This window comes from Excalfactoria chinensis, chromosome 31 (assembly GCF_039878825.1).
Source record: "Excalfactoria chinensis isolate bCotChi1 chromosome 31, bCotChi1.hap2, whole genome shotgun sequence".
In the NCBI taxonomy this organism is placed as follows: domain Eukaryota; kingdom Metazoa; phylum Chordata; class Aves; order Galliformes; family Phasianidae; genus Excalfactoria; species Excalfactoria chinensis.
This window is the reverse complement of record NC_092855.1, coordinates 348,489-376,063: the sequence shown is the minus strand read 5'-3', so window position 1 is coordinate 376,063 and position 27,575 is coordinate 348,489. Positions and strand designations below refer to the sequence as shown.

The following is a 27,575-nucleotide window of genomic DNA, read 5'->3' as shown; positions in this document are numbered from 1 at the left end:
ACAACAGAAACACTTTCCAGGCAGTCAGCACATCAAAGAGACTAATTCTCAATTGCTTCATTCATGCACCGGTGCTCAGGAGTGGACTTGTTGGAGCTAAGCCTGCTACCAGCCCATTCTGGCCCAGGCAGGAGGATTTGCAAACTGCAAAGCAGAACAGCTCCAGGGGTCACCCTGAGTTTGTGCTCAGCTTTGCAGCTCTGTTGGTGGGGAACGGAGAGCACTTGGGGTGCAAACACAGTTTCCTGTGCTTGTGGGGAGGGGATGAGGTGGTGAAATGGCATCCGCACACAGGCAGGTGTTTGCTGCGTTGGGGAGCATTGCTCGCCTTTGGATTAAGGTTGCTTTATGCTTCCAAATAGAGTCAGGAAAGACATTGAAATGTCCCTGATGTTCAGCCACTGCCTTTGCTGCCTGAACTGCATTTGTTGTTATTTCTGGCAAGACTGAAGCTACAGGGTTTTAGATGAGAGCATTTGAAATATGCCAGAACAAAAAGGAGCTCCCAGGCTTCAGGTGCAGCCAACACTTCAGCTGCTCAAATACAGAATGCTGGAGAAAGGGGAAGCATTCACTCCCAAAGGCCAAAAGGAAGCACCTGTGCTAGAGCCTTCCTGACTGCTATAAGATGCTGGTAGCAGCAGCATCCCAGCTTGTCTTGCACTGGAAGCCCAGCTGGTATAGCTAATGGATGCAGTACTAGGGGCAGTGTTGGAGCTTCAAGTCACCAGAGCTATTGCAATCATGCTGTCAGAGGTTGACCTCGTGGAGCCTGGTGGCAACCAGAACAAAGATGTGCACTGGGGCTGCTAATTGCAAAACAGCAAGAGTTCATTAAGTAATAAGAAGCTTTTAAAAGACAGAAAGGAGTCTAAGAGAAGAAGGTTTCTTCCTAATGCATGATGGGGTTTGTATTTTGCTTTCAGCACTGTTAAATCATTGAAACAGCTCTACTGCAATTTTACAGCTTGCTGGGCTAATAATATGCTAAGTCTTATTATCTGCAGCTTGTATGCTGCTATCTAATTACAAGTCTGATACAATAAAAGTATGCCACGTCTGCTTGTGTTCTTCTTTTTCCCTGTTCTTCACCTTCCCCTCACTGTGAAGCCCTGGCATCTGTTTTGTGTTGCTTTCACACATACATGCAAGCAGCTGGAATGGGGACAGGAGGCTTCAGGTGGGCCTAAGGATGCATCAGTGGCTTTGGTTCAATAGCTGCACTGTTTTGGTGCCACGAGGAGCATTCAGACTTGACGGTGCTCTGATGCAAAGGCAGCAATCTGGGCCGAGCTCACAAGCTGCTAGGTCAAGCAGATTCTTTTCTTCTTGGAGAGCAGAGGGCATCAGGAAATGCATTCCGAGCTGCTGTTTGGTTGTGCAAAGCTGCTGCAGGAGGTGTTTGCGTGTGTGTATGCTGCGCTCTAGTGGCTTGTAGGGCTTTGAGGACGTGGCCATCCCAGCCCTGTGCAACGCTGACTATAACCAGTGGTTGGCACCTGAGGGCTCTCCTTATGCTCTTTAGGTGTTGAGCAGAACTTGTCAATGGTGGTAATCCTACAAACCCTTTCTTCAAGGAAAGGATCTCTATGTAGCCCCATATGCACAGTGTCCTTTGCTAAGTGCTGTTTTACTGCTGAGCAGCTCCCAGCTGTAGCTCCATCCTGCTTTACAACTCTCATTAATCACCCTTTTCTTGTTAAACTTAATGGAGCAAGGCTAATTTTATGCTGCCTGAGATTTCCGCCTGGCGTCTCGAATCACATGTCGCCTGTTTCCCTTATTTCTTCTATCTTCTTTTCTTGCCTGCTTGCTCTTCCAACCAGTGTTTCTATATCTGGAGCAGGCCAGGAGCTGTGCATTCCTGGGCCATTACCTCATGCACCCAAATAGCTGCTGTGCGATGGTGCTGCTTTGCATTCCTGGCTTATTAAAGGGATGGTTGTGGTTTCCCAGTGTCTCCCCTGGCAGCTCCTCCAGGAGGTTTTTCATCTTCTCTCTTCATGGGAAGATGCCTTGGCCCTATTCTAACTTAATTTTCCACCTTCATCTCACGCTGTTGCCCATGCTGCCAATGAACCAGGTACATTAAGAAGAGCCCAGGAGGTTCCCATAGGTGACAACCACTGCTGGGAGGAGGTGGATCCTATTGCAGTGTGAGCAGGTGACAACAGAAACACACATTTTTGACAGGTATCATCGTGTGAGAGTGAAATGCTCATTCCAATGCTGTGCAGTGAAAGTTTGAGTATCCCTGCTGCCAGAATTAAAATGGAGCCTCATTGCTTTTTCTTCCTTTGAGTTTACAGCTTCAAGAGTGCGCTGAGAAAGTGGATTTAGATGCATATTATAGATATTATGGGATGTGGACATAAAAAACAAGTTGTTATTGGGATCTGCTAATTAAATTTGCCACAGCTTTCAATGAGTTAGGCAGGTGCTGGTTGGTTGCATCCAAGTATTGAATGAAATAAGGGTTTGTTTGAAGGCCAGGGCAGTGCCTGCATCCAGACTAGAATAAAACTAATAAGAATGTGAATCGCTCACCTCAGCAACAGGGAGGATCAGACCTGCAAGCTTTGGAGCTGAAAAGCAGTGAGGACTTATGGCTTTGGATCAAAGAATGGGTTTCCATGGGAGGGATGCCACAACAAAGCCACACTGCTTGTGGTTCAGCTAATGATGAGCACACTCAGTGCTGGAGATGCCTATGGTAAAGGGAGCATTTCATTCCCTGCGATTCTTGCCCAGTGAAATCCAATTTTTCACCCATGAATAAACCTTGAGAACCACTTTCAGTGCTGCACAAAAGAGTTGCTGAGCTTTCATATTCAGTTTCATTATGAAACCTTTTATGTACATCTTTCCTGGCCTCAATAATCATATAGGAGGGTTATTTCTGTAGCTCACAACAAACTGAGGCTCTAATGAGTGTGCTCAGGAGCTGCTCCTCTTGGGGTGGGCTCCATCTCCCCCAGTGCTCAATGCTGCTGTGGCTCAGCACCGCTCTGATCCAATCCCCACACATCTCTACATGGAACCAGTGGGGGAAAAGCGTCTCTTTATGGGATGCTTAATGGGTCAAAATGCACATGAAAGCATTGATTGGATCTTCAGTGACTTGGGAAAATTAATATCCCCATTTTCTGATCTGGGCGAGGTGTGTGATAAGATGTTGACTCACTGAGAGGCACCACAAGACCAGAGGAAGTTTATCTGCTCCTGGTGCTGCTGGTGACAGCTGAGTTACGCAATGGCTGCAATCAGATGTGACTGTAGATCATCTTTTCCGCTCATCTGAGAGTCACTGGATGGTGTGTTCCCACTGTTCTGGTGATGCTGACTGCATTGAGATCATGGGATTATTGGGGTTGGTGTCAGGGCTACGTGAGCTGAGGATGCAGGTAGCTCTGGATCACCCACCCAAAGGGGACGATGTGGATTTCAATAGGAGCTTTGGGTTTCTCCTGGAAGAGCCAGTATCTGTGTCCAGCTGCAGGCACAGCTGAATGTTATAATGGGGATGGGAGGCTCTGTTCTAACCAGTGATTATGGGTAGAGAAGGATGCAGAGAACTCAGTGAGGCTCCCAAAGCTGTTTGTGTGCAGAAGGAGGCTATATGTTGGGACAGTCCCACCTCTGGGGTCTACCAGGAGGTTTTCAGGGCTGGAAAAAGGGCTTTGGAAAGCCACCACTGCTTGATGGTGTGTACACTCCTCCCTTGCAGGTGGGTCCACCACTGCCTCTCCGAATACCAATCAGTCTTACCATGCCAGGGAGGTTTAGACAGGAGGTAATTACACTTAGTACAGGGAGCAGACATCCAACTACTCATCCATGAGGATGAGCGCGTTGATGCTCGTCACTCACTGTGAGCATTGCACACAGGGCAGCTTGTGCAGGGAGCTATTAGGCTGTGTGGGTTCCTCATACCTTCGGGGCACACTTAGCAGCTATATAAAAGGTCAGCTTCCATTAGGGCTCACTGGTCACATCACAACTCTGCTGTCATCGGGGAGCTGGGTAAGTCTGCTTTGTGCTGAGCCTCTGAGGCTGTGGAAATGCAGATTTCTTGCTGCCTTTTTACATATGAAATGCTTTGTGGACAAGGTTTTTAACACTACTTGAGCGTGAATTGCTGCTTTGGTGTGGGAATGAGCTCTTACTGTGTCTCCAGCTGGGTATCTGACCCCAAGGGCCACTTGTGAGCAATCTAAGGAACAGCTGTTAGCAGTAATTGGGGTGCTGCTGCTGTAGCTTGCTTTTGGGGGTGTCTGAAAACATGCAGAGCTGCTTTGGTGTATTAGGGAAGGCGTGCTAGAAGAGCTGTGTTCAGCTGTAGTATTGCTGTGCTATGGGGTCAGCAGGCAGCGTTGCCTTGGGTGTTGCTTGTCTCCTGCTATGGCGGATATGGCCAAGGGATCTTAGATGCATCTGGGTCGGGGCTTTTTCTGAGCATGTCAGCAAGAAGTCACAGATGGTCCCCAACAAACCAGAGGGGAAAACCTGGGCTTTGTGATTAGAAGGCAGCTGTGAATGAGGAATTATCTCCTCTGACCTCAAAGATCAGTTCTCCCTCCTTGCAGGTCTAGGTGATGGAGGAGATGAGGTCCAGGGGGATATTTCATGCTGTGTATCTCTGAATGTCCCCATTGTTGGACTTACTGTCATGTTTTTGAGTTATAAGTTACAAGTTGGGTGAAGCTCTGGGACTGCAGCATGGATAAATGCACCTCCAGCACCCGTTGGATGCCTCCCTAAGAACTCTGCTCTCTCACCTCTCGTTTCAGTCCTGCCAAAACCTCAATAAGATGTTGTGCTACCAACAACAGCACTTTCCTTCTCTCCACCAAGAGCACATCCCCATGAAGTGCCCCCAAACACACCCTCTGATGCACAGCTGGCAGTCAGCACTGTGCACCCCGCAGTACGTGACCCCCTGCGTTCCTCAGCAGCGGTTTCTGTCCTCCAGCTTCTCCCCACAGCAGTGTGTGACCCAGTGCATACCACAGCAGCAGTATGCAACCAAGTGCGTGCAGCAGTCACAGCATGTGACCCAGTACATCCCACCCACCAGGTGTGTGACAACCTGTGTGCCACAGCAATCATGCGCCACGCAGGGCACATCGCAAGAGCCATGTGTGACCAAGTGCATCCCACAGCAGCAGTGTGCAACCAAGTGCATCCCACAGCAGCAGTGTGCAACCAAGTGCATCCCGCAGCAGCAGCAGTGTGCAGCCAGGTGTGTGACAACGTGCGTGCCACAGCAGCCATTCCTGACCAAGGGAATCCACCAGCAGCACAGTGCGACCGTGTGCATCCCACAGCAATGCGTGACCACATACGCGCCACACCAACAGTGTGCAACCAGGTGTGTGACCACATGTGTGCCACAGCAGCGTGCCACCAGGTGTGTCTCACAGCGCTATGTGACCACTTGTGCCCCGCAGCAGTGTGCTACCAAGTGCATCCCACAGCAGCAGTGTGCAACCAGGTGTGTGACCACGTGTCTGCCGCAGCCATGTGAGACCAAGAGTGCAAGCATTTGTGTCCCGCAACAGCACCAATGTGCCACCAAGGGCGTCCCACAGCAGCACCAGTGTGCCACCAAGTGCGTCCCACAGCAGTGTGCCACCAAAGGGATCCCACAACAGCATCAGTGTGTCACCAAGAGTGTCCCACAGCAGCATCAGTGTGCCACCAAAGGGATCCCACAACAGCACCAGTGTGCCACCAAGTGCGTCCCACAGCAATGTGCCACCAAGAGCATCCCACAACAGCATCAGTGTGTCACCAAGTGTGTCCCACAGCAGTGTGCCACCAAAGGGATCCCACAACAGCATCAGTGTGTCACCAAGTGCGTCCCACAGCAGTGTGCCACGAAGAGCATCCCACAGCAGCACCAGTGTGTCACCAAGTGCATCCCACAGCAATGTGCCACGAAGAGCATCCCACAGCAGCACCACTGTGTCACCAAGTGCGTCCCACAGCAGTGTGCCACGAAGAGCATCCCACAACAGCACCAGTGTGTCACCAAGTGTGTCCCACAGCAGTGTGCCACCAAAGGGATCCCACAACAGCATCAGTGTGCCACCAAGTGTGTCCCACAACAGCAAAGTGTGACCCAGTGTGTCCCACAGCAGCCGTATCAGTCAGGTGGAGTAAAAATTTCAAGCCATGCTAAGAAGTACTGCTCTGCATCCAAATGGCCCTGGTAAAGAGGAGAGGGGGAAAGGAGGGTCCATGGAAAACTAGTGAGGTATGGCTTTGAGGCAGAGTTATTTATCTCCTTGTATCAACTTGTTGCTATCGCTTAATTCTGCTCTATCTCTGTTTTCCAGTCCTTTCCCTGTAGCTCAGCTCTATTTTGGGCCAAGGTGCAATATTATTTCCTGCATTCCAGATATCTGTGGCTTGTTCCTTAGTCTGCTGCAAGAAGTAGTTTAGTGGGATGTTACTAAATTCTCACCTCATTGAAAGGAATAGTTTTAATAGGGGAAAAGAAGTAGGATTGCCAAAGGAGTCCCTCTGATGACAGCATCAAGAGGACCAATGCAGTGGCCAATGGGGGATCTGGGTTCAGTCCTGGCCTCAGGAGATGATACCCAGGGTTGTCCTGGATTCCCCAAGGCTGCACATTCTCCAAAAGAGTCATTTTCGCTCACGGATTTGGAAGCCAAATGTCGATTTGCTAAGCAAAATGTATCCGAGTCTTGTTCCAACAGCCTTCATTGCAGGAGGTGGCCAGCAATCCCTGCTGACTCCGCGCTGACTTCAGTGGAGTCCCCAAGCGAGGCAGGATCTCTGGTCAGAGAAGTTGGTTCTGCTGAAATTTTATATGTGAAAGGTGTTTATTTTTTTAACATATATTCACTTGGTTGCTTTGGTTAATATGGGGGGGGGAAACTAAAGCCTGAAACAAAAGAAAGTCTTGGAAATGAGACTGAAAGCTGTAGCACTACTCCTTTATAAATGTTTGAGATACCGAAGTGATTAACTGTGTTCTTCATGCTGCCTGAAGATGTGTACTCTGCACTGTATTGAAAACAAACTATATATATATATGTGTACATATGATATACATATATATATATACCTAAATAAATATAGTTGTCTGACCTCAGAGTAAACGTCTTTTTGCCCTTTGGTGGTTCTTCTTTATTACAAACAATGTCTTGTGCAAATAAAACAGAAATCCTATGGCATGCCCTATCATTAAGAGAATGAATCGGAGGCTGTTCACGCCGAGTGGATGATGCCTTTTGGGAGAGCCAAAACAAGTGATGCAAGAGGAGCTGGGTGTAACCCGGGCTGGGACGCTGTCCTGAATCCTACCCAGTTCTGACCCACTTGGTGACCTTGGGGTGCCACTGTGGGCTGTGCTGGGGGGTGAGGGATGGCTGTGGTCAAGGATGGGCAGCTGTGTTCTGTGGGGTGCAGGGTGTGATGGAAGCTGAGACCCCACCTCCTCAAAGCACATATAGAGGATAACTGGGGATGGAGCACGAGTGGCAGTGACCATGGCCCTCCTCTACTGTGCAGAGCCAGGGATGCTCTTGCAACCCATTCCTTTATGGGAAGACCATCACTGCAGGCTTTGGAGAGACTTCACACCACTGTGCCTTCCCTGCAAGAGTTGGGATAGCCACAAAAATGAGTTGTGGAACTCATCCCATGGGGTGGAGTGGCCATGAGAGCACAGAGCTCAGATTGGAGCCTGGCACTGGCCCTGACTCATTGGGTGACTGCAGTGCCTCGATTTCCCCTGTGCTTAATTGGGAATAATAACAGCCCCCACAACTCTGCCCTGCTCTACGCCATGCGTCTCCCTGAGATGAAAGGATTTCAGAGGACTTCCCAGATGCTAATTAAGAACGTTTGGATGACAGAGCACGATGTTATCATCAGGTTAGTATTTTTTGGAGACACTAAAATATACATTAGGATTACTTGAAGGCTACCGGACCCTGTTCTACAGTACGAATTGGATTTATAGAGCTTATAAAAATGCTCTTAATCTCTTTAGCTGCTCTTTCATTCCTGCTCTTGGTTCCTAATACCTTGGGTCAGTTCGTTTAATATTAAGGGTCCATTAATGGTAAGGAGGGTGTTGTAATTCAGGGGAGTGAAGCGCAGCTAAGGGAAGCATGGGTAGGAACAAGTGCTTTTGCCTTCACTTGTGGAAAACAAAGTAAGCCTGGAGAGAGAGCACGTGTCCCTTTGGTTAATGTTGCTCTTGGAGTTGGGTTTCCTGGCACTCAGTGGTTCATCAGCAGGAGATATTCTCCTTCTAATGGGTGAGAAACTTTCCACTTCTTTGTGCTCCAGCAGGGAGGGTCTCTCTCAGATTCCCAGCATGCTGAAGCACAGTTGCAAGGTGTCTAATTGGCATTAAAAAAGAAAACTAAAAAGCTGGGGCCTTTGCTTATGTAGACGTGACTGGGTTAAAACCCACTGCATGCCACTGTTAATTTCCCCTTGGGTTTAAACCTGGCATGAACAGGGAACAAAGAGCAGGAAAGGGGATCTGTGTGTTTAGAACTGCAAGGATTCAGCTGTTCTTCCCAAGCTGCCCCAATGCTGCCCATTTTTTCTGCCCTTTCTTGTACTGGTAAGGCATCCCCTCTCAACACAAGCTCTTGTTTGGTGTGGCCATGCCCTTCACCCAAGACCTCCTTAGCCCCAGTCACCCTCAGCTCCTGTGCAGGTGGAGGAAGTCTGCATGCCACAGTAATAATGGGCTGCAAGAAGTTGCCAAGAGTCCTTCCTGGATGGTGTTTTCAAAGGCACCATAGGGCCTTATGCATGCAGCTCCTATGGAAATGAGCAGTCCCTTGGGCGGCCCAGACCCTTTCCTCTGTTTATCTCAGCCAATATCTTTTTTCTCTGTAGAAAGATACAATTTTACTGCCCTGGATTTGCCACAGTGAAGCAGAGGAGCTGTAGTACCATGCATGGGGACTCCCAGCATCAGAGCCACTAGCAGCACATGGAGGGGATGCCCTTGGCCATCCAGGTGCTCTGCTTAGCATGGGGAGCAGCAGGATATTCTCATGGGGTCCTCCAGCTCAGCAATGTCCCCACAGTGCCCCAGTGACAACAGCACGGCCATTCCCTCCAGCATGAAGCTGCACGTGGCCAGGCTGGGACTGGCAGCAATTAGAGCATCGCTGGCCAAACCACCTCACCCCCCAGGGCACTTATTCACTATATAAAAGCTCAGGCATCACGGGGCTCTCCTAGGCACTTCTCTCCGGTTGATCTCACTGATGAAGTGGGTAAGTCTGGCTTCTCCCGGAGCTGCTGAAATGCTGCTTTGTTCCCCTGGGTGGCTGCAGCAGGTGGAGGTTCCTGCGCTCATGGAGATGCATCCTATGGGGATGTGTGCGGCTCTGACAGCGGGAGCAGCTCTGTGCTGAAGGGAAGGATGTTGGGGAAGAAGCTCCTGAAGGACTGCGGAGTTGGGAATGGGATTGGTGGGCTTCTCTACGCTTGCTGCTAGGTCTGATCCAAAGGAAGCTATTGGCTGCGAGAGGGGCTTGGTGCTGCTGGGTGTCAGGCATGAGCCCACATGTGGAAAGGTGGCTGATCTAAAGGATCTGGTGGAATTTTTTCTGCCATTCCATGGAATTTGGACAAAGCAGCTCTTTGGAAGACAACAAAAAGCCTATCAACATCAGAGAAGCAACGTGAAATCAACAGAGATTCTCCAGCCAAACCTGAATGTGTTTACATTTCTCCATAGGCTAACAGCCAGGAATGCAAACATCTCCCTGGATATGAATAACACCCCCCCCTATTCCAGAAGCTTTTTATCTTGCTGAGCATCACCAGATGCTTTGGCACTGCATGCGCGGTAGTAGCACTGCTATTGTTGTTTTCCAATGGCTGTTTATATTAGTCGGTGATTATTGTAATCATAGTGATAATGATAGCAACATACAGCGATGTTATTATTAATAACCACCCAGCGATAGGCTTTTGGGCACCGTACTGTAATTATAGACATAAAGAGGGGTGCTCAGAAAACGCAGTTTCTTTATGATAACTTAATTATAGACTTGAATTCCTAAATAACATCAGGATGGAAACAAAGAAAAATAAAAGCAGGAACATTTTCAGAGCACTTCTCATTTGCTATTGCTTTCAGTACCTGGGTAGGACTGAGGTGAAACCTGCCTGAGATTCTGCCTTGATGTTCCTCCTTCCTTCCTGCTATGGTTTCACCAAAGAGAATGCTCCAGCTGCTCTTCTTTCTTTTCTTGTTGCTTGCCCACAGGACAGCACTAAGCAGGGACTGTAGAGGTTCTGCTGTGGCATAAGGGGCCAGGCACCAATGGCAGCTCAGCTCAGATGTGCTCCACCAACCTGGCCTCACCCTCAGCCCTTTTAACCGCGGTTTGGCTTTGCCCTGTTGAGCTGCAGCCACACCTGAGGATTGCAGCACAGACACACCTTTAATTCCTGCTTGTCTTTCATCCCCAGTGCTTAGGAGGTGCGGGATGGGAACTTGAAAGAATGTCCCAGTGGGGATGAGGGAGGTTTAATATTTAGCTCTGTTTTGAAGGGCAGCAAACAATTGCTTTGTTTTCCTGGCTCTGATTGTTTTGGTGCTCATCAGGATTTAGGGGAGCTGAGAGCAGCTCCTCTGGGTAAAACCAGCTGGGTCCTGAGTCACCCACAGCCAGTGACCTCCAGTAGGACTGGGTGCGGGCATCACCAGGAAACAGTGGGTGTGAACTGTCCCTCTTCTTCCTGCTTCTTCCAGGCATAACCACCTCCCAGGACCATGCACTATTATGGGGAGAGGTACAAACAGCTGTACCTGCCGGGCTCCAGCTACGTCACCGAAAGCCACCAGCACTGCACATCCCAACCTGATGCATGCAGTACCACCTGCCACCCGCTGAGCATCATCAAGAGCCCTATGCCCAGATGGCAGAGCTATGTGCAGCCTTTCACCTACGTGTGCTCGCAGCCCAACGTGACCCACAGCACGCTGCTGCCCTGCCAGCCCTGTGTGCAGCAGTGCCTTGTGCTGTGCCCAGAGCCCTGTGAGACCACACGTCTGCTGCCCTGCAGGAAGCCCAGCGTGCGGCTCAACCCAACCCAAGTTCTGCAATCATGTGAGAACGGCCACTTGGAAAAGAAACGTGTAGCCAAGAGCCTCCCACCCTGCGCTCCACGGTGCCCAGAGCCAGGGAAACTCAAGTTCCCACCATGTGGGATCAGGTATTCATCCTCTTGCAAGGATGAGTGCAGGTCAAAGAAGGTCTCCAGGTGCTCATCGCAGCGGTATGGTGCAGAGAACCGCTGCCTGCAAGGGATGACCAGTGGTTATTCCCTGCCACTTCGAGGGGTCACCGAGTGCCCCCCGCAGCAGTGCATGACACAGTGCTTCCTGGAGGAGTATATCAGCCCTTTCCCACACCAGAAGTGCTCCAAGGGATACCCAACGCAGGAGTGCATCACCACCTGCACCCCACAGCAGGTGCCCAAGTGCCCCCCAGGAAGCGGGGCCAAGGGAAGCTCATCCCAGCAGCGCCTTGCCAAGTGCTCACAGCTGCAGGAGGGAGCCAAGCATAAGAGCTCATCAGCTCAGCACATCAGCAAGTCCAAGTGCCTCCACCCATGTGCCACCCAGCGCTCACCACGGCACCATGCAGGGGATGTGAAGCGTTCGAGCCACTCCAAGAAGAGCCGCTGTGCTTCCAAATGGCTCTGGTGAAGGAGCTGAAGGTTCTGTGACAACAGCAAGCCACATAGCTGGGGCCTGAGGTTGTGTTTTCCCCTGTTCCTAACCCCTGGAAGTGCTTTGCCCAGTCTTTCCCTTATTGCAATCAATGCTAACCTTGTATGGTACCTTGCCTTCCTCCTGTGGTTCCCCTGTAGTTATTCCTGCAACAGAATTTATGTTAACAAGATGCTAAGTAGCTCTGAGCAGGTGCTCAGACTTGAGCTTTGTGCTGATACAATTCCGCCATGGCATTTGTACTCCAAGAGGTCGTTACTGTTAACTTCATCAGTGATTTTAACTGGTTGTGCCCGCTGTATTAAATCTCAGGTTGCAACCAGATCCCTGCTGTCTGTTGTCTCAGTCATTTTCCTTGTGTTTCTGTCTCTTTATTTTAATGTTTCCAACACCACCTGACAAAACGGCTCCCTGTTGTTGTGTTTCTCCTCTTTGCAAAGCAGTCGTGCTGTTAGGGCTAGAAAGGCTGACAGTAGAGGGAATTGATCCCGATGCTGTTGGGCAGAGATACAGCAAAAGCAGCAGCACAGGCTGAGATTCAGAGGAAGGTTTCATTAGTGAAATGAGACTCATTAGCAGCTCTCTGCTGTAATTTCACCTCTGCTGTGTAAATTATGAATTGGGTTCTGTGGCACAGCCCCTGGGATAGCAGAGGTAGGAGGGTGATGCCAAAGGTCCTTGTGATGCTGTGACTCCGGGCTGCCTCTGTCTGCTTTCAATATGATCAGCATCAACCGTCTGCGGTGATGAAACTGCATCAACAGGGACAAACAACTTGCAGCTCCAGCTGTTGCCACACGTGGGCATCTTCCTAGAGAGCAGGCATTAGTGACCTTGCTTGATCGATCTTTTGCTTTGCTGGTATATACACATAAGGTCCCAAAGCACATTCACTCAGCAGAACAGTGCAGGCAGTGGCCCTCTGCCACCACCTAAAGGCTCAGCACAGGACCTGCCTCACTGCTGAGCTGTGTCCTGGCTGCTAAAGTCCTCCTGGCCCTTCTCTTGCTCTACAGTACCATAAAACCCCAACAAGCATGATTTCCATAGCCTCCTTTTATTAATAAAGTGACAGAGATGGTCATGCAAAGAGACCAATTCTGATTGCAGTCCTCCCACACTGGAATTGTTGCTCCCTGCAGGGAGAGAGCATTCATTTAGGGTATACTTAACAGTGGGTTGTTAGGGTAGTATGGTGGTTAAGTTGTGGCTGGGAAGGTCTTTCCAACCTGAGCAATTCTATGATATTAACTTTAACCCTGGGGAATTAAATGCAAACAGAAGAACCTGAGTGAGCTCCTGGTGGCCTCCTTTGGCTCAGTCCCTTTCCTCTCCCATCTCCATGCACAACGTGGCTCCTCTCCACTGTAGCACACATCACAGAGGTATGGGGACTGCAGCCCCACAAGGAAACAGAGAGCTCAGAAGCTCTGCAAAGAGCTGGTGGCCCTGAAGGTGAGGTGGCTATGATGGCCCTGGAGGTGACATGAGGCAGTGCTGCATCCTTGTGGCAGTGAAAGCCAACCACAGGCTGCCTGAGCCACAGTGTGGGGAGGAGGAAAGTGATGATTTGCTTTCTGCTGGCATTCAGGAAGCCACATCCATACCTCAGCATCTGTCTCTGGGTGCTCAGCCGGGCAGTGGCAACAAGGCAGGGTGGTGGGAGTGAGGGGAGAGCTTGGTGGGTTCATCTTATTTCTGCCTTCACCCAATACATAAGGCTTGAGAGAGGATGGGCTCTTCTCTGATGCACTGATAGAGTGGGCTACTAAACAGCTTTCTCTGTGTTTAATTCCACTTGGCACAGCTTTCCAAACCCAAGCACTGGATGCCCTGTCCAGACAAGCTCCATAGTGACAGGGCTGTTCTCTATGGGGAACTCAGAATCCTGGCTCTGGTTTTTCAGATAACTTTGTGTGAACTTTTCATTGTAATCTGTGAAAGAATGGGGAAAATAACCCCGACAATTGAGACTGGTAAGGTGAGATTGCCACACAGCAAGGAATGTCAAAGCATATCCACAATATTCATTATCGCTTTATGCATGCAAGGAGTTTTATCATTATACTATTAATAGCACGTTTGCTGAGATAAACACCTCAGGGCTGAGTAATAGCAACTTAAGAATATGCATTTTTTGATTGAAGTGCCTACGCTGTTCCCACAAACAGGATGTTGTTTTGAGCCCCGATAACTCACGGAGTTTTGCCTTTTCGTTAAGCGCTGCATTTCTGTTTGCAATCAAAAGCAACCGTATCAAATGGGTTAGAAGGGCTCCCGCTCATATCCCCACACACCAACAGTTGCATCTCCCCATGGTCCAGCCTGTTCAGCTGAACCCCTCCTGATAGTGTTGATCACACCCACTGCTCAGAGCAGCCATGGATGGAGATGGCCCCCCTGCTTACTTCTCCATGATGGACTTTTAGCCCACGACTGCTTCTCTTGCTTTCAGCAAATACAAACTGCAACTGAATGCTTCCATTTTGGTATCTGCCTCTAATCTGCAGGCGTTCTTACCTTATCTCCCCCCAGTCTTCTCTTCTATAATTGGGCATCCTTCAGGATTAGGCTTTTTTAAGCTTCTGATCTCAGTGACTGGTGCCAGATGCTCACCAGCTGGTCGATACCTAGAGCAGGAGTGGGGATACCCAAGCAGAATGTCAGCTTCCATCAATAAAGCTGTGACAATAGCCCTGAAAACAAGGAGCAGGAACCAAACAACCAGATTTGTTCCACGGTCACCGAAACTGGGGATGTGAAGTCAGCAAAACTTTGCTCTCCCATCCTCTGCAGTGCTTACAGGGATGAACACCACGGTGCCCCCATGCAAAAGCTATGGTGGATATAGGGGACTGAATTAAAAACCCCGTACCTTGGAGCACATCATATTGCACATCTGCAATGCTTCATTTGCCATCTGCAAAACACGGCTTGCAGAGTCAGCACTGAATCCAAATCCAGACAAACTGGAGCTCAGTGCATTCCCACGCTAACACAGGCGGAAGTGGGAGAATCACATCAGCAACAAACTCAGACCATAAAGATACACAAGGGGGGAAACCCTGCAGCGTGTAACAGTATGTCCTGCTGAGAATTGAATAATGTTGGTAAACAATGTTAAAATAATTATAGTAATTAGAAGTGTTACACATGCGGGAAAAATTGTTTGGAAAGTAATTAAGACCTCATGCACATGTCTCATCTTCCTGGAAGTTGAAGAAGGAATATAAAACTCAAAGGATTCAGAGCTCCTCTGGCCATTTCTCTTGACTTCCTCCTGGACAGCTGGTAAGTCCCATTCACCTCTATTTAATTATATCGAGCAAGACGTTGCTTTAATATCAGCTGGGATTTAACAGCAAAGCATTTTGGTTTCTAAAAGTAGAAGGGGGATTCTGTCTAGAGAAGTCTGCTAGAAATTACCTGGTTGTAAACCTGGGCTGTTTTCAGCCTCAAAAATGCATCAGAGGAGACTTGAATCCTTATTAAAAATGAAATGTAATTTTCTTATTAAATAATTGTATATATCTGCGTGTTACCTGATAAGAATGATATTCTAAGCCTGATTCGGGTAGAGTTTGGATAACTTTTTCCATTAAAGACTGGAAAAGAACTGAGATGTTCAGGCGGGGTGTGCAATGACAGCCATGCTTGTATGTGGAATATCTGATGCTGAGCAGTGACAGATAAGAAATGCCATAGGAGATGGGTGAGGGGATCCCCTAAATAGTTTTGTACTGATGCGGTGCCTGGTGCGATCTCAGCAGAGGTGCAGAATCCTATTACAATGAATGAGGGTTGGGTGTGCTCTATCACAGACACCACAATGATCCCAGAGCATTCCTCCATTTGGCAGAGCAAGGATATCAAGCACCCAGTCCTGCATGACGAGCAGCTTTGTGGCACCAGCAGTGCATTGAAGTTGCCAGCCAGGATCTGTAGCTGGGAGAAGGGGAGCAGCTGGAAGCAGACAGTGGACAAATGGGAGGAATTGAATGGGGTAGAGAAGGGTTAAACCTGGAGGATTTAACCATCACAGGATGAAAATGGTGTTGAGGATAGGATGAGTGGAACAAGAGGACTGGAAATAAGTTGGGAACCCTGGGCTGGGGTTATATGCACAGCCCCTATGGTTGAAATACCTGAGCAGGGTTCTTACCACTTGCACTGTTTGTGTTTTAGGGTGCTGGGCGAGGTGTCAGAGCTTCATAAATCCCCTCTCTGTGCTACAACTTCGCCACCATTGCTCCCAGATGTCCTTTGGAGCCGGGTTGTACGCAGGACCCTGCTCCAATCCCTGCACCGTGCAATGCCCGCAGCCTCTTGCTACCAGTTCCAATGAACCCTGTGTTGTATCCTGCCCTGCCTCCAGAGTCATCATATTCCCCCCTCCCGTCGTTGTGACGTTCCCGGGGCCGATCCTCACCACGTGCCCACAGGAGACAGTGGTGGGAAGTTCTGCAGTCCCAGATGGATGTGCATCAGCCTCCCTGGCATCTGTAGGAGCTGAAGTCCTGCACTCGGAGCCATCTGCAGAAAGATCCATCCCCAGACCCATGTCCCAGTGCACCCCACGGTGCTCTTCTTTGTTTGCTTCCCACTGGGTGCACCCTTGCAATAGAGCTAGCTACAGATGCTACCAACCATCTGAGGACGAGAAGCAAGAGCACACTGCAGAGAAGGAGAAACCAGAAACAGAAAACATAGATGCAGCAAATGAAGACGTAGAGACCTCAGAAGCATAGCACAGCAGTACAGGTCCCAACCAGCATGTCCAGAAGCATCATATATTCCTTCTGCCTATCCCAAGCAGACTCACCTATGTCTTCTTGAAGTTATGCTTTACATTAGTTTCATAGTATTTTCCTCAAGCACATTCTCAGGCCAGTAGGCAATCCAGCCAAGAAAAAAACGCCCCCCCAAGTTCCAGTTTGCATTAACATCCATTGCATTGAAACATCCAGCATCTCGTTCTCAGGAACAATTTGCTCTTTTTACACTGCTTTGCCAGCAAAAGGCAGGCAGCAGTAGTTTCAAAATCAACACAAATGGAGTCAGACAAGAGATTGCAAACCCTTTCCTTGCTGAAGCTTGTTAGACCGGTCCTTGCACTTTGGGGCATTAGTCATCAGGAACTTCACTTTTTCCTTTGATAAACAAATATATGTTACATATACACATGCCGTTTGCTTCTGCCTTTCAGCTTCACTGCAGGGAAGAAGTCTAGCAGGAGAGAAATACTGTATTTATAGCTTTATTTAAGAAAATAAAAGCACTGTTTGGTGAAATATGTCACTGGTATACAGAAGGCTGAATGCAGCATGAGGATGTCTGTATCAGCATCTCGAATGGTGTCCTTTGCTCTGTTATTTATTCTATCAGCCTCATCCTGTCCTCTCCCTCCCCATTAAAGTTATTCTGCATCATCACTGTGGTTGCCTCATTTTCTTTCTCTTCAGCTCCAAATTCTCACGTGACTTCGGGTGCAATTCACATGGCCAGCATGAAAACTGCTCACCCACAGAGGGAGAAAATGATCAGCCCACTGCGTGTCCCCAACCCCATGCAGGAAGAGCCTTCATTTTTACTTTCATCTCACAGCTTTCACTCAGCCCTCATCCTGTTCTGTACACTTTGTGGTTTTGAGAGCTCCTGGCTCAATCTGCAGCTGCAAGCGATAAGATAAAAAAGGGACAACGTGCTGAGAAATACCCCTTATGACTTATTTTTGCTCAGAAAAATAACCTGCTCCCCCCTCAATTCTATGTCCCGATTCCACTGAGGATCTGTGCATGTTTTAAGCACATGCATTGCTTGTTCAGTCCCAGGAACACATAGGTACAGCCCACATCTTTTGCAAGCTAACAGCCCCTTCTAACCCAAGGCAAAGAAAAATGTGAAGGCAAACATGCTCTCAGCTTAAGTATAGAGTTATTTAACAACAGTGAAATGGGACAGCTGGCTGAATGCTAATTCCCCATTGCTGCTGAGCTGTGAGCAGATGCCGGGAACACCGGGGTGTGTTCCTCGTGCTGCAAACAGACACAGCTGCTTTGCCAGAGACTTCAAAGGAAAAAGGAATTGCAGGAAACTTTACAGCAAGGTGAAAGCAGATGGGATTCCTGCCAGGATGCTGGCTTGCCCTGCCCTGCCTGCTGGGAAGCTGACAGGCTCTCGGATACTGTCTTTTGACTTGTCCATCCATCCATCCCTCCATCCATCCATCCATCCATCCATCCATCCATCCATCCATCCATCCATCCATCCATCCATCCATCCGTCCGTCCGTCCATCCGTCCGTCCGTCCATCCATCCGTCCGTCCGTCCATCCATCCATCCATCCATCCATCCATCCATCCATCCACCCATCCATCCACCCATCCATCCATCCACCCATCCATCCATCCATCCATCCATCCATCCATCCATCCCTCCATCCATCCACCCATCCACCCATCCATCCATCCATCCATCCATCCATCCATCCATCCATCCATCCATCCATCCATCCATCCATCCATCCATCCATCCATCCATCCACTGCTGTCATCCTCACACCACTCTGCTCACCTGAATGTCCACCTCGAAGACAAGTAACCCATGCATACAACCCAACCCCTCAAACCTGTATATTCTCACATGAACCCACCCCTCTCTTCCAATATAAGGCAGTTCTGCTCACCCAGTGAATCCTAAAAGGCAGAATTTGAAGCAGTCTGAATTGCTCCTTAGACAAGATGGTAACTCTTCCAAATCTGCTTGTTTGTCGCTGATGTTAGCATGTGCCCTACTTTATTGATCCGATATGGATCAATCGCTGCATCAAAGGATAAGCTTGTGAACTGGGCCTCGGTTCCCCACCCTTGATAAGATGGAAGGCAGTGTAGGCATACAAGCCCATGTTGTTTGCTTGGCTCATGCAAAAAGTGTTGTGAAAATGCTGGTAACGAGGTCGTCGACAGGGTGGGGTTCCCAGGAGCTTCCAATCCCAAAGACCCAATCTGATTCACTACCTCCACCCCATCCAGTCCAGGGGTTCAAGGAGTTTGGGGATAATCCAGTTGCACAATGGGGTTCAAGGACCCATTTTCACCTGCTGAAGATGATGCACAAATTAAAAAGGTACAAAGCCTGAAAACAGCTTTGGTTTTGGGAACAAATCACCTTGCACAAGCCTTGAGCCTCTCAGCATAGGGACTTGGAGCTCAATCCCTTCTGGAGAAGTTTGTGTAATATCCAAGCTGTACCTTGAGAGATTTTGATAAACAGCCTAGCAAAAACCCCGGTATTTCTGATAATATGGCAGCTTCCTGCTTATTTAACCTTCACTCTTCCTCTTTCCTCCTTAACCCAACTCCAATGCTCTGCCACAAACACGCTTCTCCTGCCTGAACCTGCATATTTCAGTGCTTTCCATCCATTTTGCCCTGCATGTGGGCACCTCTGCCTCACCCTGCTCTTCCAATTACTACCAAGGATGCCGCCTTTCATTTTCACTTGAACATCCCACATCACCACTGTTTCTTGCAAGCCCTCATTCTCTTGACACCTGCATGGCACAGACAATTATCACTTTATGAGCTAACTGCTACCTAAAAGCTACTTAACCTGTCTAAGGGCACTCTATACAGAAGGGTGGATCTAGGATTTAGACACACCTAATTATCATTAGTCTTAATACTTATAACCTGTCATTATAATTCTAATATTGCATATTAGCCAGATTTATGATGGAGGTCAGGCAGGCCAAGGCATGGGATGGGAGAAAGCTGAAATATGTATTTTCAGATACCTAAGCCCACCTGGGACTGATTCTCACCCCTGTGTCCTCCTTTCTCCTGTGCCAACCCCATTGTTTCACAACCAAGGAATTGCTATGGTAAAATCTGTAGAAAAAAAACACACGAAGGCTAAGGATAATGCTTTGTTACAATCTGCAATAAGAAGATAGGCCATTTCCTTTCAGACAAAAGAACCTTAAGACCAATTTAGAAAATTATAGCATGGCACAGGTGAAGGCAATAGCAATTAAGGCGGCTTCCTCTTTAAGATTTAATCTTCCTATGCAAAGCAGATGTGTGAGCATCAGAGTATTGCCCTGGGATTTCTGAAACCAGAAAATCAGCAAAGACCAACAGCATCAAAAAACAGCAATGTTTTTCATCCGCATTTTGAGTTTTCTTTTTCATGAGTTGAGTTTAAACTTAACATTACGAGCACCAGCTATTTGCTTCCTCTACCAGACAGATGGCTGGGTTATGTGGTTTGGTTTGCAGCTCTATAAGCAAAGCAAGAAATTCTTTAGGGTGAAATATAAGGTTCCTAGCTTGGTTTTTTTTTTTTTTGTGTGTTTATTTTTCTTCTTCCTATTTTAGAAACATTTAGCTTTCATCTGGTGGAGGAGGATGCTTATATTTTTCATCTATGAAACAGTTATTTGGTGTAAGATAACAGATTCAGGTAATGTAAAAGGGATGCTGCAATACTGCCAATTACTCCATAGCATTTTCATTCCCCCCTACCCCTCATTTCTTTTCTATATATTTTTGTAAGAATGTTGACTACAGTTTGGCTTGAAAGGCCTTATCAGATGTCTATTTTTTTAAGGGTATTTATTTTTTTTAACCTTATATAAACCGTGAATTCATCTCACTTAACACTGCCAGGGAAAAGCACTGGTCATAACCATATAGATAATCAAACCAACACCATATTCTGCTTATAGCACTGGAGGTAAATTAGAAGCTATGAGTTGAATGAGTTGTGTGTTTGTGTATGTGCATATATACGTATGTACTTAAAAACAAGGAACTCAAAGGTATTGAGCTCCTTATCTTTCTCTATAAAATATTTGGTTTAGTAACTCCTTTAATTGCTTCTGTTATCGATTACTGTAATTATTGGTTACTTTTCATTCCCACAAATTATGTGACTCATTGTACCATGCAGATTGCTGTCACATCTCTATTGGCTGCATGCATTCCTTTGATTATTGTTCTGATTTAGGGGTCACGAAACATTGAAAAGAAACAACACACAAAATATGGAAGACTTTACTTTAGTTTTGGCATTAATAATCTGCCACGCAAAGATAACTCAGAGGTGAATGATGTAAATGCGATCAAATGGATCGCATCCGTGTTTGTCAGGCCTTGTAAATTTATTTGGGTTGAGGTTATAGACCTGTATTTGAAGTAATGTTTTCTCTGGGACCTCTATTCGCAGACACCAATGTCTTTTTAGCATGAAATACTGAACGTGAATATATTTCCTTTAAAGGAGAAAATTCCATAAGATGTTTATTATCCAACGCATCAAACAATCCTGAGTTTCATTGAGTATCCAGCTGAGCAACCCTTACAATGGCAGCAGTTTGAAGGATAACCAACCTAATTTTACCATGAGATTTTCCAGCAGCAAAGGTTGGGGAGGGGGGGGGGGGGGGAGGATGTGTATAACATGCTGTGTGGGATTGAAATTGATCTAGTAATCATAAGCTGATATCAAAACAGTTGCAACAAAGGATGGCATCGCTGGGGAAAACATTCTGTTTCACAAGATGTAGGGAATGATTGCGTAAAGGTGTCTCCTAATTTCTCTTCTCTATGACAGCATATAAAAGTGCTCGTAACTCCGGTGTCTTTAGCTGCCTCTGCTGACTTATTCCTCTTGGTGACTGGGTAAGTCCAATATAACTGCGTCTGTTTGGAATTATAGATGTGGTTTTATAGGTAGCATTAATCTGTGGTTATATAACCTATCCACTTGTTCATATACAGTATGAGATTAGGAGACCGTGTCAGTTGTTAAGATGAATACTGCAGTTTACAAGAGCTTTACAGTAGAATTAGGAAGAGGGTTCCCAGTTCTGAATCTGAATGATATTGCTACTTTGAGCCAACTCATCCCACATATGTGTGTAGCTTTTTCTTCTTCAACATCATCTCTCTGACTACTTCTTATTGCAGTTTTCTACCATTATTTCTACATCTAGACTCCAAATTAAGTATTGTTGTAGTTTTGGCCTTTCGTGCCTTTTGGCTGTTAAGGGAACTGGTGTTAAGCATCAAAGTCTAAAGTAGTGGATCTTTTAAAGAGGATTTCTAAGGAGAGAGAAGACTCCAACAGTATCAGGATAGCTCTGACTCCTAGGATAAAAAAAAGCAAACAACCCTACAAAAGCCAGTGATGTGAAATAAAGGATAGAGTCTTATTCAGGAATACACTATGGGGCAATAGAGCCGTAGAGAGTAATGGAGGTTGACTAGAAGTCTCTACCCAGTGCTTCCTCTCACTTGGTTGGAGAGATGTGCAGTGCACAAGTCTTCTTTAGGATGGAACGGACTCTTCCTTAGAAATGGTGGTTTGTTTTATTTTAATTGCTCACTGTTTGTATATTAGCATCTGTTCAGATGTTTGTCATTCAACACATACACGACCCACGTTGCTGTTACACTATTTGTTCTTTCACTTCTCTAGTTGTAACCACCAGGCTAGTGCACTCTGTGCCTTTCAGGTTGACTTGCCTACCGGAAAGATGTCCTATGGACAGATGATAAGCTTCCGCTGTGCTCAGCCGTGTGAGGTGACGTGTCCACAACCGTATACCGACTCTCGGAACGAGCCATGCATTGCCACGTGTGGAGATTCAAGAGCAATTGTGTACGCACCACCCGTTGTTGTGACTTTCCCAGGACCCATTATCAGCTCGTGTCCCCAGGAAAGCATCGTGGGAACTGCCATACCTGAAATTGAGGGTGGAGGAATGGGCTCTGGAGGTGGAGGCATGGGCTCTGGAGGTGGAGGCATGGGATCCGGAGGTGGAGGAATGGGCTCTGGAGGTGGAGGAATGGGCTCCGGAGGTGGAAGCATGGGCTCTGGAGGTGGAGGCATGGGCTCAGGTGGCTCATATGGTGGAGGCAGCTCCTATGGTGGAGGTGGATCCTGTGGGATTGGCTCCCATAGCTCTGGGGGCTCTTATGGTGGAATAGGAGGTGGTTCATATGGTGGGGAGGGCTCATGTGGTGGTGGATTCTCTCGTTTGGGAGGCTATTACCGAAGCTCATTTTATTCAGGATTTGGTAGAAATTATTTCCCATTTTATTCTAGGTACTATAGGTACCGCTATGGAAACTGTGGGCCATTTTAAGTCTTTAAGACAGAGTAATGACTGAAGAAATGATAAGATATAAACCAATGGTTAACATATAGGGCTAGAAATCAGATGTGTCAAGCAGCCTCCTCTCCAGCTGAAGTCAGTAGGAGCTGGGGTTGCTTGGCATCTCTTTGTGCTATGTTTTGTCTAAGGCTTAAAATCCCAATGTTGCCTCACTTTGTCGTTTGCTCATGTTATGTTTTGATCTTTCTGAACCTGAAGAGGGTAAAACAATGGGACTTGACTGTGGATGCTTCTGACTGCGAGAACACCTTGTGAACCCTGTGTTCTTCTGAACACCTGATCGATTGCAGTCCTTGTTGAAATGGAAATTACATCCTTTTTCTCTGTGTTGCCTCATTCTACAAGAATGTATTCCACATCTTGTTTCTATTAAAACCCTGTTGCATCATAGCATGGTCTTCTGGCTTTCATTTTGCTGCGGTTCCTTAGCTACAAACCAGTCTGAAATAACTTAATTTTGTGCATCAGTGACTATCATTAGGGACATAATTACAGTTGATATCGTTGTCACTTACTCTTCCTTAGAGTAACTTTCCCCTTTCCATTGTATACATCCTAATAAATAGAACTGAATCATAGACTAGTTTGTGTTGTAAGGACCTCTGGAGGGGGTCTGCTGCAGCTCCTCCTCAAAGCCAAGATAAGTTTGAAGCTTAGAAATTCACCTGGATGGCAATGTCAGTCATTCGGAGCTGTTTTGATTGTGCTGCTGCTCACAAGAATGGGCTCATGCGTAGGCTGAGAATGGGCTGCTGTGCCAAGCATAACATTCACTTCCTCACTTTGATTGTCTTAATCCTTGTGGTTTGTTGATTTAATTGGAGTGTTAATTCAGGAAATGATCGGATCTTGTCAAGAACATCGCGGTTGGATCCCTCAGGCAACAGCTACAAGGATGTCCCCATGTTCTCTCAGAATTAAGGATCCTGAAGTGTCTGGTGAAATATTCTGATTCCTATACTTATACTGTGGGTTTATGCATGCAATGTACTGTACTGTTAACAGAGCTTTGGTGGAATTATGATTCCTAGCATTTGTTTATTAGAAGTCTATTGAGGTAAACCATGATGTTCTGCTGGTCAGACCAGTGCACACAGAATTAGGCAATAATACATATTTTGATTGCATGGAAAGCAAGATTGCTTTTGTTTGGATAGACGTTCCTTCTCTTAGTGCAAGAGTGTTGTTCTGAGCTGCAGGCTGAGGGCACGTACAGGGGTGCATGTGTTTGTTGTATGTGTGTGAGAACCAGGGTCCAAAAGTACTGATGGAGTTTTGGACCTGGTGCTCTGCCTTCAGCTTTAGCACAGGAATATTCCACCCTGAGGCAGCAGTGCCCCAGCAGTTTTCACTCCTGTTACTCAGAGTTTCGTTCCTCAGATTATTGAGTAAGAATTGCATGAGGGGTGTAACTCCTATTAGAAAAGTGTGAGGCACAGCCTTCACTGATGCCACATGTAAAATAGTTTATATAGACATTCCTGGCTCCACCTCCAATCCTCTAGATCCGATAGTCTTATTTCATCTTGCATGTCTTACTGGGCAGGTGAAAAACAGTGAGATTGGTGCTCACATGCAGCTTTAGGACATTGAATTCCACTCCTATTCGTGTACATGGAGTTATATTGACTCCTTTTGAGTTTGATTTCTCTCAGCCTAGTTGGTAAAGCAGAAGGAGAGAAAAAGGAAAACTGGAAACCCAAGGCTATAATTCAACAAGACTTTTAATATGACATGAAGTAAGCATTACAGAATGGAAGAGTGCAGTCTGATAATGGTCTCCTACACAGTCCAAAGGCAGACGGAAGGTCTGCATTGATAAAAAAGAAAGGCACTGTACTCTGTAAGGTAAGGCTGAAATCTTGGCAGAAAAGTCCCACTTTCAAAGTCTCAAAACACTTCCACTCCACCAGGAAAGACATGATACATGTGTACAAGCGAAGAGAGAAGGGATTACATGAAACTGCTATTGATAGAAGATGAGGCATGGCACGGAAATGAGGCGTAGGCCCATTTTTGGAGGTTTCAAGCAAGGGAGGTTCTCACTGACACAAAGGGTTTTTGCATCTCTGGAAGCCAGGCCCAGCTGCAGACTCAGATCTTGTGTTTTCATCTCCCAGGTCGACGTGTGGTCTGTAGGCATTCATTTAGGCTGCTTAAAAGGAGCCACAGTTTCCAAAGCGGGATCCACGGTGGTTTCTGTAGGACTTCTTGCTGTAACAGCTCCCTATCCTAGAGGAGCTCCCAAACCCAAAGGAGCCCCCATTCCCAAAGGAGTCCCCCATCCCTGACACACCTCCGCACCAAGCGGAGCCCCCCATCCCCGACATGCCTCCATACCCAACAGAACCCTGAGATCCAAAGTAACCTCCCATCCCTGACACTCTCCCAGCCCCAAAGGAGACCCCCTTTCCTGACATGCCAATGGAGCTCCCCATCCCATAGGATTCCTCAGAGCCATATTGGATTGCAGGACCGTATGGCTGGGGAATCGAAGTTCCCACGATGCTCTCCTGGGAGCAACTGGCGAGGGTCGGGCCTGGGAAGGTGAGGACAACTGGTGGGGCATAAACCACAGCTCTCGAGTCCCCACAGGATGTAACACAGGGCTCAAGGCTTCTGCTGCAGGCGTATGGCTGTGTGCATGCCACCTCGCAGGCGGGCAAGCACTCAGAGCTGATGTTCATCATTTTTCTTGAGGATTGGAGGTGTAGCTACAAAAGACAGTGTGAGGTCAAGAAACCATCACGCACAGGTTTCCATTGCATGCATCTCATCCTTCCCAACAGCTGCCCACCATGTTCTAGCTCAAGCCTCTCTTCTAGTCTCCATTTCCCCACGGTTTTCTTCTTGACCGACCCCTTTTTAAGGCTTCTCACTTCTTCCTTTTTGTGCCAACCACGTCTTTTATTCTACAGAATCTCTCAGAAAGCATTGCTTTCTAAGACTGAGTTATCTGATGCTCATACAATTACTTGCTTTAACAAGTCCCATCCATTCCCTTTTCCAAGTCAAACTGCAAGAAGGTTTACAGCTAAGAAAATCTCCAGTGGAAAGGAGAAAGTGAGGATCTCCCCTACTCTGTTCTTCCCTTTATCTTAGATTTCTTCTATTGACCTTTACTCTTCTCTTTCTCCAACACTACTAAAATTACTGGCATCTTATAGGATAAGAAAACATACATAAATTCTAAGTGATCTATAGGTACAAAGACATGCAGTGAGATCAGACTTACCCTGTTGTCTCTGAGGAAGATGTCAGTGGAGATGGAAGGATGGAAGACTGCTTAGTTCCATACCCTGTTATATATGTTCTTAGACAATAGGATGGATATGAGGTCATCCATTGTCCATTGAATTCTTGTCATTTATCACAAAAACATATTATTCTAATCTTCCTAATTGTTCTCCTTTCAGTTTGTAATTAGTGAATTACATCACCCAGCAGTTTTCTTTTGTCCAAACTTAATGATTCTGATTGAAACAAGAGTTGATCTCTCTGTGTGTTTATCCACAATGGCTTTCAGGAAGGCACCTAACCAATGTGTCAGCCCCACAAATTATTTGCAAGCCTTGAGTTTAGGTATAATACCTCCCAGATTGCATCACTTCTGATGGGGGAGTCAGCATTCTCTGCACCCCAACTTGTACTCTGTTGACTGAGGGGTTGATCCAGCACTGTGGCAGAATCAGGCCTCTTGGATTACTGTGAGCATAGACCAGGCATTGACCTGGGAGATGAGCCTGCAGATGGGACTTCCTTTGGAGATGGGGAAAACCCTTTGTGTCAGTGGGGGAGCCTCCCTTGCTCGATACCTCTGAAATGTGGGCCAACACCTCTTTTTGGCTTGGTTTTATTAATGACAGCTCCTGTTAATCATCTTATGATAATAGATACCTGTTTTTATTATGCCAGTGTTAAAAAAATAAAAGGTCATTGGAAAAGCCTGACGCAGAGATTGTCAATAAAACCATAACAGAATAAGAACACCAGGTGGAAAGCCAGCTCCTCACAGGCAGTGATGGCTGTAGATGTCCCTGGAAGTGAGAAGGCTTCTGCTTCATGCTGTGTTGCCATCTCATTCCAAGAAGAATTACAATCAGATTGTGTTCAGTTTTTCTTTCTCCCACGGACAGTTTTGGTCCTATCTTTTCCACTAGTTCATTAAAAGCTTCCTAGAGCTTTTAATGTCACCTATGAGTGGCAATTATGCGTTTTTATGGTAATATGATAGTAATTGCTTAAGTAATACAGGTGTTGTGAAAATGGATAGTTGAATGAGGCACTCAAAATTAAATATGCAAAGCAGTTTGGGATTGCATTTCTGTAGGGCGCAGAGGTGTCTGAAGCTGATGACTCAATACCTGGATACCTACCTGTGCAGCATGCTGTAGGGAGCTTGCTTTGCAGGGGGGTTGGATTCAGTGACCTCTGCAGGTCCTTTCTAACCCACACAGTTCTGTTATATGCCTGATTCGACGTCTGAGATTGACCACTTTGTATTTGCAGGATAAATTGGAGAAGCAACTTAGGAATTTTCTTTCACCGTGGTATTATCAGTGGGCCACATTTATATGACAGCATAATTGCTTTCAGTTCACAGTGGCGTGAGAAGGAGAGTTTCATAAGTGATGAGTAACA

The 27,575-nt window shown here is 47.0% G+C and overlaps 3 protein-coding genes across 6 annotated transcripts; all 3 read left to right on the top strand.

Moving 5' to 3' along the window:
• Positions 1-1,075: 1,075 nt before the first annotated feature.
• On the top strand, positions 1,076-7,087 carry LOC140263527 (uncharacterized). 4 transcript variants are annotated; one of them, XM_072358459.1, is made up of 2 exons: positions 1,076-1,180; positions 4,791-7,087. In XM_072358459.1, exon 2 carries the CDS (start codon positions 4,812-4,814, stop codon positions 6,216-6,218), a length of 1,407 nt encoding a protein of 468 aa, XP_072214560.1. In that variant the 5' UTR covers positions 1,076-1,180; positions 4,791-4,811; the 3' UTR covers positions 6,219-7,087. The 4 variants fall into 4 exon arrangements, with proteins under 4 accessions (XP_072214560.1, XP_072214557.1, XP_072214558.1 ...); XM_072358456.1 differs by lacking the exon at positions 1,076-1,180 and adding an exon at positions 3,594-3,727; XM_072358457.1 differs by lacking the exon at positions 1,076-1,180 and adding an exon at positions 3,603-3,704.
• A 3,702-nt stretch (positions 7,088-10,789) lies between these two features.
• Positions 10,790-11,728, top strand: LOC140263458 (uncharacterized). Its single transcript, XM_072358344.1, has one exon. The coding sequence runs from the start codon at positions 10,790-10,792 to the stop codon at positions 11,726-11,728; it is 939 nt and encodes a 312-aa protein (XP_072214445.1).
• Positions 11,729-19,920: 8,192 nt separating this feature from the next.
• On the top strand, positions 19,921-22,904 carry LOC140263450 (uncharacterized). Its single transcript, XM_072358336.1, has 4 exons — positions 19,921-19,946; positions 20,131-20,215; positions 21,368-21,435; positions 22,272-22,904. Exon 4 carries the CDS (start codon positions 22,293-22,295, stop codon positions 22,902-22,904), a length of 612 nt encoding a protein of 203 aa, XP_072214437.1. The 5' UTR covers positions 19,921-19,946; positions 20,131-20,215; positions 21,368-21,435; positions 22,272-22,292.
• The last annotated feature ends 4,671 nt before the right edge of the window (positions 22,905-27,575 follow it).